Below are 15,069 nucleotides of genomic sequence, written 5' to 3' on the forward strand. Positions count from 1 at the left end.
AGGACAGTTTGTATCTTAAGTCATGCTTGTAGGAAGTTAAGTGTTTCTCGAGAGCAGATTTTGCCTCATCTTATTCAGAAGGTGCCAGAAATCAAGGATGAAATGCTGAAAGAATTATTTTCAAGCAGTTCAACTTCTGGGGACCTTTTAAAGATTTTTAACTCTTGATCAACTTCTCCTCCACAATCACTTAAATTAGTCTTATAGACTACACTAATTTTTAATTTTATTTTTATTATTGTTCCTTTAGGCCAGAAATCTGAAAAGCATTAAATCATAATAAATATACATTCACACATGTATAGAAACATACTCCATAGTATCTCCTTAAATAATATTTATATTTCGTGCTATTTTTGAAAAAATTAAATGTAATGTTTATTAAGACATGCTACAGCAGATCATAGTTTCATGCTGTATATTATGAATGAAGAACAGTTTCTATTTCCTGGTCCAAAATAATTTCATCAAACCATTTTGATCAGTTTTGTCACTGTCCTTGAAGCAGCTTCCAAAGAGCTGCTTAACTACATCATCACTTTGACTTTTAATACTGCAGAACAGCATTGATGAAGCACAGAAAACATCTATATATAACCTACTACTGCTCAAGATGCTCTAACGATGTTATCAGTCACTTCTGAAGTACCGGATAAAATAAAGAGGGAGAGCAGAGAACATACAGTGTTGTTTTCCATCTCAAGAGATGCTGCAGTGGAGAGGTACAGAGGGAAGAGTAACAAAGGAGAATGGGTTTGGTCTAGATTTAAGAAAAAAAAAATACAGCATCACAGAGCCAAAGACTGAACTTAAATTACATTCACTGGTTTTAGCATGAGCAAAATCTCTTCAAAATTACAGTCTCTGAATACCTTTGTGAAGCTGTACAAAGACAGATGCTGTGCAACTGCAGCACTCCTTTAAGGAGAAGTGACACCATAAAAGCAGAGTCTGCAGCTGCTCACAAGCTGCTCATGAGTCATGAGATCTGGGATAGACAAGTCATATTGGCTCTGACATTTACTGGGGAATGAAATATCCATAGTTGGTTTCAAATTACGTTATTTGAGAGTGCTCCTGTACTTAAAGAAAGTGAAAGGCAATTTTGATTTCCTTCTTCAAACAGAAAATGGCTGAAGTGTTCACAAATACTTCTTACAGTATTTCTGCTGTTCTAGAGAGAGAGGCAGCATGGACTATGTCAAAGTCAATTAAGGGACAGATAACAATAAGTAATTTGCTCCTAATAAGCAAATACTGTTCACTGAATAGTTCAGTTTTCAGACATCATGTTGTATTTGTTATCCAAATACTAAGCTAGCATTTGGAATTATTTTAAAAGTTCACAAATTTTCTTATTTTGCATTAAGCCTCTGTAAAAGCATGAATGGTCTGATCCTTTAATGACTTATTTTAACATGCTGAAATTGTCTCAAACCAAGCATGCAACCCATGAGTTTTCATCTTCTCTACAAGAAATATTTGGATTTTTGCCCTTTCATATTGACTCATTAAGTTTGCCATGTCAGGAAAGAGAATTAAACTGCTCTGGGTATCAGAAGTTTATAATTTTTGGAAGCCAACATCATCCCTCTTTCTTGATAAGATAACAGGAAATAATTTGATTTTCAACCTTGTCCACTTTCTACATAAGGAAGTCACTGCCAAACCATGAGCCACAGCAAATCCCAGTTGTAAACACCTTTGCATTGAGTGGTTTAATCTACATGAGTGGGGGAGTAGAGAATAACTTAAGACAGAGAAAACAGTATCAGCACTGAGAAACAGCTTTTCGGGTATTTCCCTGGATAGACCTTTGGTAAGAAGACACTACCCAAGTTTAACTCTCTGTCTCTTGGCAAACTCAGTTTAAGTGGAATGTTTTCTCCCCTCTTTTTAAGAACACTACCTTCATGGGAGATATCATCACTGATACTTTCAGTCTCCTCTTGCTGCTGCCCTACCCCTTGTTAGTGGGGAAAAAGCGCCTCTTACAGATTACATGATAAAGACCCACTTGCAGCACACAAAGAACGAGCAGCGTAACCAAGTCCTTTTTGCAAGAGATACTGGCAACTATTTACCAGTCTGCTCCGCTATCCTGCAAAACAAGGTGCCATTTCTCCGGGATAACATTCCCAGTACAGAATTAGTCATCCAACCAGTGCTGTGCTAATTGACAGGATGCAGATCTGCACTTTCATTTCTCTTTCCACTACCCCTCTTTGGTTTATACCCTGAAATACACAGGTGCCAGTAACTGGCTGGTGAGAGAGAAGCAGAACTAAAAGCAAACTATAAACCCCAAATAAACTATTGCAACTCCACTGCCACAGATCTACTTAAATTTCTTAATGTGTCCTTTCAAAAGTACCACACATTTCAAAATCTTTAAAAGAAATGATGTAACATCATAAAATGTCAATCAAGTAGGCAAACACATCCACTGCTACTCTGGCAGATCAGCAGAGTTCAGTTCAAGCATTTTCATGCCAAGGGGCAAAGAATGAAATCAGCAGTCAAAGGTCAGCTCCGATTAGAACAGTCCTAACCCACAGACACAGAAATTACTCTCATCTCATAGATTAACTTGCAAAGTATTAGAGCAGCAATGAAAGCAAGCAGTGATGTTTAAAAAAACAAACAACCAACCAAAAAGCAAACGACACTAGAGAAACAGAATATGTCCATTTTCTATATTCAGAAGATATGCACCAGTAGGTACTTTAGGAGGCTTCTTTCCACTCTGTTCCTCTGAAAGGATACAAGCTTTGCCCATTTTGGGATAAAGGGAGAAGAGTTGCATTTGTACTGTATACTTAAAAATGACTGTGTGGTAAGGAAAGTCCCTAAATTCACAGAATCACAGAACATGCTGAGTTGGAAGGGATCTACAGGGATCATCAAGTCCAACTCTTGGCCCTGCACGAGACCATCCCCGAGAGTCCCACCACGTGCCTGAGTACTAGTATAGTTCAAATGCTTCTTGAGCTCCGTCAGGGTTGGTGCTGTGATCACCTCTTTGGGGAGCCTGTTCCAGTGCCCAACCACCCTCTGGGTGAAGAACCTTTTCCTAGTATCTAACCTAACCCCCCCAACGCAACTTCAGGCCATTCCCTCAGGTCCAGAGCAAAGCACAGGCAGACCCTCACAGCCAGCACACCCTGTACAGCCCATCAAGTGTCACCTGCTGTGATGCCTTTCCCACAGAACCCCAGCAAGCATCCCAGATCCACAAGGGTGAGCATAAAGCAAGAGGGAGGCAGGCACTTCAGCACCACACCACCTGAGCAGAGCCTTCCCTCACCCTGCCTTCTGTGCTGTTTGCCCATCCAGCCCCTTGCTTAGCACACAGCAGGTGCTCAGGATGTAGTTCAATCCTGCACCCTGCTATGTGCCTATAAAGCTGCTGTGTGCTACAAGAAGAGTAAATTTTCATTAGGAAAGGAAAACAAAACCTGTGTGTCTACTGTTTTCCATGAGTGTTAAAAATATTGCTTTATTGTTTAGCACAGAGCTAAACCACCAGGTCACAACAGTTAAAATCAACCACCAGGTTACAATCAACACTTTACCTGTATGGGTGGCTCAATCATTATCCACGCAGGAAGCATCAAACTTGGGTTAAGAGGTTGAGTTCCTACACGGAAATAAATGCCACCATTGGTGTCACAGGCCCAGACATGCTGATTTCCACAGGTCAAGCTGATCAGCTTTACAGCACCTAATAACAAAGAGAGTATTAGCAACCTGGCATTATCCTTTCAAATTCAGCTAATAATGAGAACTTTTATTTAGACTTCATTGTATTAAACTAGCTTTAAACACAGTCACATAAAAATGATTAAAAGTTCGTACAACTTATGAGAGAGAAAAAATAATCACCAGATGCAATGAATAAAACCAATAGGCAGCATATATCTAAGAAATTTCTCTTCTAAATCTAAAAATAAAAGTTTTAGTCACAGGATACTGCAATTTCTAAAGCCCACGAAAAATACGCTATTAAAATAACCGAATTCAAGCAGGGAACTATTCCGTGACAAATGGTGTCAGTGCCTAGATAAACTTTCACATGACCTAACATGAACTCTTCTCTGATGTAACTGGCCAGGCTTGTAGACTTTTAAAGGTGTTGATCCGCTAACGCACGTTCAGCAAAGAACATTCCCAATGCCAGCACTTTAAAAATATGAGAGCATGTGGATTATGCATTTCAGTGTTAACATACCAGTGTCACATCTGTAAATAAAGGAACTCATTTTCAAACGGATTTATATTCACCAGTGTACCTATTTATTACAGCCATATCAAAAGTGCAGCAGTATTTTAACCCTGTGTAAGTCAGCACTGTGAAAAAAAAGTTGCCAAATAAACTGTGTTTTGGAATTTTGGGGTGGTTTGTGGCTTGAGTTTAGTCTAGATTCCTGCAAGGACAGTAGAGAAGCACACCTGATATTTTAGACTAAAAGAACTCCTAGCTAACTGTCTACTGAAACTCTTACTCTGTCATTTAAAATAGCCATGTGATGTAATATACCTAACATTTTATTTCTTTTTTTTCCTCCCCATGTTGGACAACACAATGCTAAGTAACCGAAAACATGTTCGAAAGAACGAGAGACCCATCAGTACAGATACACTACAGAAGGAATGCCCTGGTCAGACTCCAAACTAAAGACTCTAAAAATAGGCCTTGCTGGTTAACTGAACATGCCAGTGCTGCTTGGGATATCCCATTCTTGGTAACAGGTCACTCTTCAGGTATGTGAAATCTGGCAACAAACCCTTGTAAAATGCATCAGGCACAGCATTCCTTAAACAATGGGGTGCAATTTTATCCCACAGAGTATAATTTTAGTTTAAAGCATTTACTTCTGCAGAAGGCACTATTTGCTGTCGTTAAGGCTTGCTGAGGGAAAGAATAGGAAACAACAGGACAACACAGCCTTATCTTTTAATTATCTGTAAGAGTACACAGATCTCAGTAACCAAAATTATTTAACTTTCTGGATCATAGGAATATGAATTAATTATTCTCATCCCAACATTTCTTTTAATCATACAGCTTCACATTAAAAACAAAATGACAAAACTACCCTCTACTGCTTGGGATAAGAACACCTATAACAACAACTTTCTGCAGGGAGAGGCCTGACGTTCAGCTACAAAGTCAAAATCTTACTTTAAACCTTATTATTCCTTCTAACATAAACATATGTCTCGAAGTAATGGCTTCATCATATGACACCTCAGCTGTTGACGTGTTCTGATCCAGACGAGCATCAGAGCCCTCACATGTGGAATCACATATCACCTACTCGGCACAGCTGATATTATTTACGTCCACGGTACAATTTGATATTCAAAAAAGCAGCCCTTATGTAAATATTTTGGGGTCCCTCCCCTCCTCCCTCTTACTGTTTGGATCTTAGGAGAAGGTCATGCTAACCACAATCATCTGCCGCCTAGAGCAAGTAGCAGGATTCAGAGGCATTGTTTATCGTTAAAACCTAAAGGTCATTCTACTGTGTTTAGATAGCAGTAGTGGAGCTCTAATCAAAATAATTTACTAGGTACTACTCCCAGTACATAGTGTAAAGGCAGGAGGAAGACACTACCCCAACATAATATGAATATTTCAACCTTAATGCTGGCAACCACATCCCTTCACAGAATTCTGAATTGCATTTTTCAGCAAGTTGCTCCCACTTCCCCATTCCTCCCCAATTACAGCCCTAATGTTTCAGGAATAAACTTAAATATACACTTTAAAAATAACAATAGTTCTCCAATCTCCTCAGCCCCATTAGAGCAAATAAGGACTCTTGCATTATAGCCATGGATATGCACTTGTCAGCAGTGATCTACCATATGCAATTAACAGGAGGAAAAATTCCTAAAACATTTTCACTTCTCAGTATTAACCCACAAGTGACAGGTCAAGTGGAATGTTTGAAGTATTTCCTGACCCAGATCTCTGCTATACATCACCATGTGCCACAGAGCTGACAAGAACAGCTGAATGTAATGGTTGAAATTCTGAACTGCTGAAGTTCACAGGCCAGATATTACAGTCTACTAACTCCAATTGTGCTGATTTCCTTTATGAATTCTTTTGAGATTTTCAGACAATAGCAAAAAGTTAAATTCCTGTTAAACAGTTACTGTCTGAATTGCTGGAAACCAGTGGTTCGTGAAAAAAATTCCAAACTGTATTAAGGAACATCAGAAGGACAGTGGACAAATCGATCCTGTAGGTCAGTGAAGGTAAAAAGCATCAACCAGTGTTTAAACTGTGGCATGATGAGTCATTCTCATGTAAGTGGGTTTTCACATAAGTGGGTTGCCTTTAAGGGCTAACGAGCTCCACCTGCCCGGGAGTGGCCCTGACCGGGAATCGAACCCGGGTCTCGGGGGTGATAGCGCCGCGCCCTTACCACTAGACCACCAGGGGCTCCAAGAGTCAGACTAGCACAGAAATAAATCTGATTGGAATACTGCTGATGAAGTTGACATGTAAACTGATTACCCCAGAGCCAAACTCCAAAGTGGGAGTATATTTTAATGATCAAAACATGGTCAACCACCTAAACAGATGAAAAGAGCAGTTAACTGGCACCATGTTCTGAGCATTATGCTGAGTTATTAGATCAGTATAAACCTGAACATGAGTGTTATCAGCTCTATCACTTATGGATGATGCAACTCTTGGAGCATAATTTTTCCTTCACAGGATCCTAATGCAGATTTTTTGGCACTGTTAAAAACCTGTTTTTAAATCACAAAATTCAGGGCTTTGTGTATGGGACTGCCTGAGACCAGGTAATTATGGTTACACTGCAGAACAAGAGCCAGACTAGTTAAAGCTGCTGGTAAACCTGCACAGCACCGTGTCAGGCTGAGCCATCTCAGACTGACCAACTGCAAATTGCACAGACACACATAAATTATCTTGCAAACAGCAAACATGATGTCTACAGGAAAAGGCAAAACAGAACACTGTTTGAAAGCCACATCTGTTCCAGATGTTTTCCAATCCTCTGCCGTGAGGCCTATTATTGTAAGGTACTATTTAATCCAGTAAATGTTATATTCTATATCAGTGAACTGAAGGATGCTTATGGAAAACACTGACAGTATGTTAAGGGCAAAGAGATACTCCACTCAATAAAAAATGTCATACCTAGTTGGGTGAGATCCAGTTTTGTCCAATGCATCCCCGTTGGGCAGCTGGATGAAAGTGTTCTGATAAATATCTGCCCAAGACTATCCAAACCCCAGATGGCATCCTGGCAGGCAGAGTAGTGCACCATCTCAGCCTCCGGTGGCAGCTGCACCGTAGAAGGACGAAACTGAGGATTCTGATCACTGACACAAAACAGATCCTTGTTGCTTTGGCACAGCCACAGAAAGCTTCCTGTGGAAAGGACATTTCTGTTACTAAAATAATTCCTAATCCACTCTGAGAAAGCTTACACATCTACTTTTTTCTGAAAAAAATGATCAATTCATTTGAAGGCAAAACTAAGTTTCTTGGCTATGTTCATAGGGTAAGACTTGGAAGTAAAAATACACATCCTAAACCCTTATTTAGGCACTTAAATATGCCCTTTCTCAAATCGAGTAGTAAGTGATCTCATTTGAAGAAACGTTTCATTTGAAGAAACTAACAGAGAAAAGACACACATAACAGTGCACTATCACCTCCCTTCACTCTTTTGCTCTTATCCTTGATAATAGCCTTTGAATACAAAGCATTCTTTTTCAGCTCTAAATCACATATTTTTGCCAATAAAGTCAGTGTGCTTCGATAATGGAATTGCTAACTGTTGTAACTGGCAGTTCAATTCTCTAGCATAGTCTCAGTTTTACTGATAAAATGTGCAATTTTGCAGCAATAACTGTACTGACAGGAGAAACACATGGTTAGTACAGGCATTCCAGCAGGGCATGCTCCAAGATTTCCTATTACAAATTCTGGTGATTCATGCTTCCGCAATTTAGGGAGTTACTGCTCTTAAAGAACTACCCATTTCTCTGTTGGATGCCACTCCGCACCAAAGGTGAGAGTGAATAATATGTTATTTTAATCTCCAGTAGTTTTACAGACATATTTTCACCCTACTTCAAATACTTTAGATCCCTGTATACAGAAGAGACACTCAAAATCTGAAGTAATTCAGGATATTTAATTACTTACACCATCAATTCCACTCTATTTAAAAATCAGATATTATATGCCTGCCCTGTTGATTCACTAACCTTCTTTAGATGAAGCTGTGGAAGCCAACACAAAAATCCATTTTGTGGCAGAAGCAGTACCACGAGGCACAATATTATTCCAATAAGTGCCTTGAAAGAAAGGACAGAGTGTCATTACTATGAAACCTAATTTTCTACTAAAATTTGTTGTTATTTAAAATGTTACAGTTTGAAATAAATTCTATTGCACTCAGTTATTAAATATAATTTAGACAAGATTTTCTATGTAAATCTTCTAAGAAACTATTGAGGGGAGGGGGAGAACTTCCTCCTGACACATATGTATACATATGTACACACACACAGAGAAAACTGGGGATGCAGAAAAGGATCAAGGACAAGATTAGTGGCCTCCAACAGGCGACCAATTTGGTGATGAGGTTAAACAATGTCCTAGGCCTACTGTTAGCATTTACCCGGACAAATAAATGTTCCAAATCAAAATTCTATTTTGAGAGATAAAGAAAGAAAAATGAAGTAATTTCTCTACTAGCTCTCTAAAACCATAACGTTAATGTTTTGCATAGTCACACTGATGGTGAACCAGACTCCATTGTGCTAAATAAAACAGCTCAAGATTGCCTTCTCATCCCAGAGAAGGGAATTCTCATCCCAGAGATGTGTAGGTGTTAAAAGGAATTACTTGTGCACAGTTCACCAGCTGACAATGACTTTTCCAAGAAAAATATTTCCCCTTAAATGAGAAAGTAGTTAAGACCAAATGCTAATAAATCATTTAAATTAATTTTTACACATGTTTGTTAAAGCTGCTCTGACTTGCCATGCGTAATTTTTGTGGTGCTGTAGTTAGTTACTTCCTCCTGTTTAATCTTCTGAACTTAAAAACATTAGATGTAAAAGCACACCAACCTATTAAGTTTCCCTTTGCTACATGGAATTCATTTTTGCCAGAAGAGATCCAGACTCCACTGCCATTAACTCCGAGGAGGCTGGGTTGACACTGAAGCTGCTGTGACCAAAATGCCATTCGAAGCTTATCAGCCACCTTCTCCACAGGTGCCTGAGCTGCTGTTGCCACTGTGTGAGTGGCCTGGATTATTGTCTGGAACAGGCTGCACTGGTCAAACACCACATAATCAGTGATGCTCACCTGGGGAAAAAAAAGTGCTCTTGGTAATTAATTAAGGTTTTGGCCGAACTGCACAATCTTTCACCAGAAGCTGTTTTTTTGGTGTTTGTTCTTTATGAACAGGAAATCTATCAAGAGTTTAGAAAGCTTCAAAGTGCAGGAAGGGAAAAATAAAAAAGATGCATTTTGAATAAGTGTCTTGCTAATAAACCACAATCAATATTAAGCATCAGCTTACAACTCCCTCCTACCCAACAATAATCCATTTAGAATTCTGCATCTTAAAAAAGCCCTTCTTTTTAGGATGTCACCTCTTCTCTCCCTCTAAAAACATGCTGAACTTTGTAAACCAAGAGGTGAATTTTCAATTTCCCAAAGGAAGAGAGAAACTTGAGCAGTGTAGCAATTCAAACCACACCACAAAACCTTGTATGCAACACTCCTTTACAACAACCTCATGGACATTTTAATTCATAATGAAGGAGGAGGTCTAAGCAAGCACTTGCCCAAGTTCGGCCATGGACACCTAGGCTGGCAACACTCTGGGATACTCTTAGAAAGAAAGGAAATGCCTAAGAGCACAAAAAGAGCAGCATTTTCCCAGTAGCCTCAAAGCCAAGCTACTCATGATGTCCACATGCAAGAAGAGATTATATATGCACATAAACTGAAATTCTTTTAACTTAGGTAGGCATATAGACAAAAAAATTTTCTGTATAACAGTTTTTGTACCCCCTTCTTCCCCACCCCTGTCTCTGGGGAAAACAAAGAAAAGCTGGAGAAACCAGAGTTGGGAATTCTAAATCAAAACCAGACAGCACTTGCAGTAACTGAGTTGTTTTTACCCACGTGAGCTGAGACTGAAGCAAACAGCTCCACATGGTTCAAAGAAACCTCAACTGAATGGAAAAATGTGTAACACATTTTTTTTCCACGGTTACTTATTGTTTATTTTACTCAGCTAAGGAAAAGGATGGGTGCTGGAAGATGAGAGACTGCATTCAGCAGCCAGACATGGTGCTCTGCCTCAACAGCATGTTCCACTGCCACTGTAAAGGTACTGAGCTACATGCACCACTGATGTGACCTGGCAGAGCATTTCTTGTGTTCTTGAAAACTCCAGTGATGCTGCTCTGGATGACCATGGGATGGCTTTTCCCCCCGCCCTTTACAGCAGACGTGAAAACGGATTTCAGCCACAGCCACACTGCAGTTTTAATACACTGAATAAAGAGTGCCGTAATATATCGAGCAATTAATTTTTATCTTAGAATCTTGTGGGAAAACAACACAAACAATAAACCCAAGCTGAAAGACTAAACTGAAAGCGAAATAAAAAAAATGCCTACTTGCCACCAATGGTTATCATCTCCTTGTGGTTTCTTTGAAACTATACCAGTTCTGAACCAGAGATTGCCGTGGATATCCAAAGCCCATAATGTCTGCTGATCTCCAAGGGTTATGCACACTGGTTCCAAAGCTTGCATTTCACTGGAAATGCAAACAAGCAAAGGAATTAAAAACCTTATTTCAAATTTATGTTTATGGTATTTTAAGGAAGCTGTTACAATGCTAATAGCAGTTTAAAGTGACTGAAGTCAGTGGGCCAAGCTAAAAAACACTCTTGATATCAAATTTTCAAAGTTATTCAGTAATTTATATTTCATTGGTTTGTATAAGTAAAAAACATTCAACAAGGAAAAAAAAGTCCTTCTCAGATTACTAAAGATTTGAAACTTGGATACATAACAATAAAACTAAACAAAACCTATTTTAAGCAATCAAGGGCTGTGTTCTTTGAGTTTTTGATAAAACAGCCTCATAAATGTGTCTCCTCCAACTTCCTTGACCTATTCTGAGAACAATACTAGCAGTTCAGGAACCATAAATAGAAAACCCAACCTAACTATATGGCAAAGATCAACGCTGAATTTAGGACTGCAAGTTTTCTGCATAAGTAAACAATTTTCAAGCTCAGAAATTCAACAGGTGATCATATCAGACACTGAAAAGGTACCAAACAATGCTAGTTCTTTCAGATAACTTTCTCAACAATTTAAGAACAAACAGTGAGTGCTTTCTGTGATTTTACTACAAACCTCAGGAACACAAAATGTACCGAAGGTGTAGGTCAAGCAGCTTTTTCATTAAATAAACCAATTAAAGTGCCATGAAAATTTCAGGTTTGAACAAGACACTGAGTAGTTTCTTAAGACTTTTCAAGGACCAAAATACTAGGCTGTGAGGTAAGACAAGTTAAAGCTTCACAATAGAATATTCAGTGGATAAAATCATATGACAAGAACTGGAATTTCTTCCTATACTTGCTTCAGGCTGATGTCACAAGAGAGACTACATTCTAGATTCTCAAAGCCAGCAGTAGAGACTCAGTACTTTTAACTTTAGCACAAAATAACTACTGTGAGCACAGGATCAACTGCAAAGCTGAATACCAGCTACACAAAGTATTCATAAAAATCTGTGGCTGGATGACCAAGAAAATGCTGAGATTTAACGTGAGGGGAAAAAAAAAAACACGAACCCTCAACTAACTGGTGAGCTCATTAAAGCCATTATGGCATGAATTAAAGAAGCAGTACTTGATTAAAAAAAGAATGTCCCACCACAGTGGCATTACCTGACAATATCACTCTTCCACTGCTCTCCCTCAGGGCAGAAGCTGCGCACTCCCTCCCGGTACAGCAGGGCCCGCTGCTCACTCAGGGCCCACACTACATTATTTCTGGATGTAACCTGTGACAGTGGACAAGGGCAGTCAACCTTTACCGCTCGGGCACAAGGACGATCCACACTCAGGCCTAGAAATCAAAAAATGAGGATTGCTTTACAAACTTTGGCTTTTTGCAACAAAAAGAGAAGAGATAAAGCAACTCGGCAAAAGAAAATGAGGAGAGGAATATCCTTGACATGCTAACATTTGTCATTTGATCGTTATTCCTTTCTATAAACTATTAATAATTTCCTCTAATATGGGTGAGTTTACATTTTAAGAAATAAAGCACTGTACATCCTTCAACATCCTGCAAGGCCCATGAGTCATGTCCTGTCATTTCTGTTCCTTTTCTCCCTCTAGTGTCAGTACCAGGAATCTCCATTTATAAAACCTCTATTAGACCTGACAGAAGTATCGAAGAAAAAGCCAGTAAAGGAAGAACTTTTGCCCAAAACATGCCAGGGAGAGAAGCAACCTGATTTGAACAGTGACTGCAGAGCAATTGTAAAAGAGCATGCCACGGTGTGTAGCACTGAAAGGAGCAGAGAGGTCCTGGTAGATTTACAGGCATTTTGCACATATCTGTATATCTAATCTAGAAGAACATATCTTCTTCACAATTACACTGAAGCTTGATTTACACAGCTCCATGTGAAACACCTCAGGAGACGCAGTTTATGTTTAATCTCACGCTGCCAAAGCCAGTACAAACAGATTCATCTCTGTGATACTCTAAATTAACAAGAACGCTCAATTCTAAACCTCTGAGCACACACTTCTGTTATAAATGTTAGACAAGACAGTGAAGGGAATGAAAAAATCCTGGAGAAACAATTTCCACTGGTTGCCTCACATTAACAAGACCGATATACTGCAAATTTTCTTCTCGCATCAAAAGACAAATTTAGAAGCCTAAGAACAGCAGAATGTAAGCTGATGTAATCAAGCCAATCTCTTACAGGGAAGAAAAATATTGATTCAAACCTCCACAGAGCCCTGTGTGTTTGGCATCAAAAGGTCACTCTTGAACACCACTATCCAAGCTTGCTGGCACTATGCATGTGACCATGGGCAGGGCCACTTGATTTCTCTGTAACTACTACACTTGATTAAAAGAAAATAATATGAGTAGATTATCTTCAAGACAGTTATGTGTACTTAAACAGTTTTCTAATGATAAAGAATTTCTATATTGTGCTACAGTAATTAAATCTAAAAAAGAAGACATGAGAGTGCCAAAATTAAAGCTAAATGAGAATTTTGACAGCCACTCTGAAATGTTGTCCTGCTTTAGTATGTCCTATAGTTTCCCCTTTACCTCAGTCTTCCTCTTCATTCTCCAGTAATTCCTTCATCATGTTACTGGTAATTTTTCCTTACCAAGTCAGCTCTCTGTGCAACACCAGCATACCCAGGAGTCCTTGATACTGTTCTCCTTTAACTCTAAAACCTGTACCTTCATCCTTGCTCCTTGTATTTAGCATTAATATCATTTGCATAACACCTTCCAAATGCATCTTCTTCTATTTACTGAAGAACTTAAAACTATGGCCATGACTTCAAAGTTGACACTGCACTATGTCTTTTCCAGTCCTTGCCTTCACATCCAACAAGAAGGCAGCTGTAAAGATTGTTGCTCCACAGCCCATTCCATTCCTCCATGGCTTTGCTTTCTCTATCACATAAAATACATACCACTTGTTTATACTTCCAAAGCACTTTATGATTGTCTCTCTCAGAACACTTTTCATTATCAAGTGGTAACTCTTATCTTCAAGAGAGATCTGTGCTTTTCAAAACACACAGCTTCTACTTTCCCCTTTTCTGCCCCGTATCCAAATTCCTTCTGAACAGCCACACAGAATCTCATCACCTTTCAAAGTCCTTCCAAAACTGTTAAAAATCCCTAAAGCAAGAAAAACCACTTAAGTCTCAGTTGCTTCAGTGCACCATACCATTGTCAAAGCAAGGATAGATACTGTTATCATATTTTCTGCAATCTCTTTCCATTTCTCTGCATCCATGCTATATCCTCCCCATGTCATAAACTCTCTATACTGTATGTACTCCAGCTGGCACACATAACAAGTATCCATGAACTGGCTTTTTCACTCTTCTAATTACACAGAATCCCACAACTGTTTCGAAACTTTTCTCATGATAAAAAGGCTTCCCTATGGCCTGGCTGCAGATAAAAGTTTATAGCAAACAGTGGACATTCTATAGATTTGAAATCTAATAATCTCAGCCTGCAAAAATTCAAAGAGCCTGTAATTAATTCAGGTACCTGTTTGCAGATACAGATCTCCATTTGTTCTGATAATCCAGGCGGTGTCATCACTTAAAGCCACAAATACAGCCTGGGGTAAAGCCTCATACCAGTGGCGTTTTCCTTTTATAGTTACTTTTCCACAAGCAAACGCTTTGTTAGTCTTCTGCTCAATCTTCCAGAGAAGAGCCCCTATATAGGAGTTAAGAGAGAACACAACAGCACTCAGCAATTACTGTAACAGACTCAGCTGAGGTGTCCTACCTACACCTAAACTACTGAGAGAGGAAAAGTAAAGCAGTAGCGTTAAAGAAAAATGCAAGATTAAAAAACACTTGGAATTTTTTTTTAAAAAGCAAGACCAGAGCAGTAATTAACTTGTCTGAGAACTGTTGAAATGCATATACCATTAGAATATGTGTGATTTTTAAGTGTTCAAATGCAAGTTATTTTTCCTCAGTTAAACACTGAACCCTAACAAACAAGTTCCATGTCAGGGCCAATGCTGAGAGAGACTGAAGTTCATGGCTTGCTTCTGTACTAGTCTGGTACATCCTTGATGCATAAAGGGAAAGGGTTTAATTTTGGTACTTTCACCATTTACAAATATTAGTTGTAAATCACAGCCTCTATGGACCAGTCACAAGTGACTGACCAGGTGTGCTGTCCCACCCTGCAGTGGGCAGTGCTGTTACTCAGCAATGCCACTGC

General features: G+C 39.1%; 1 protein-coding gene across 1 annotated transcript in view; it reads right to left on the minus strand.

Moving 5' to 3' along the window:
- TECPR2 (tectonin beta-propeller repeat containing 2) overlaps positions 1-15,069 on the minus strand; it is a 43,458-nt gene that overhangs the window by 12,169 nt on the left and 16,220 nt on the right. Inside the window, exons 12-18 of the mRNA XM_050335426.1 lie at positions 14,377-14,550; positions 11,994-12,174; positions 10,705-10,846; positions 9,136-9,376; positions 8,266-8,355; positions 7,187-7,420; positions 3,576-3,724 (exon numbers count right to left, since the gene is read on the minus strand). Coding sequence (XP_050191383.1) covers positions 3,576-3,724; positions 7,187-7,420; positions 8,266-8,355; positions 9,136-9,376; positions 10,705-10,846; positions 11,994-12,174; positions 14,377-14,550 — 1,211 coding nt within the window. The remainder of the gene's footprint in view (positions 1-3,575; positions 3,725-7,186; positions 7,421-8,265; positions 8,356-9,135; positions 9,377-10,704; positions 10,847-11,993; positions 12,175-14,376; positions 14,551-15,069) is intronic.

Source organism: Myiozetetes cayanensis, unplaced genomic scaffold, assembly GCF_022539395.1.
Source record: "Myiozetetes cayanensis isolate MyiCay16 unplaced genomic scaffold, myiCay2020 scf6-25, whole genome shotgun sequence".
In the NCBI taxonomy this organism is placed as follows: Eukaryota; Metazoa; Chordata; class Aves; order Passeriformes; family Tyrannidae; genus Myiozetetes; species Myiozetetes cayanensis.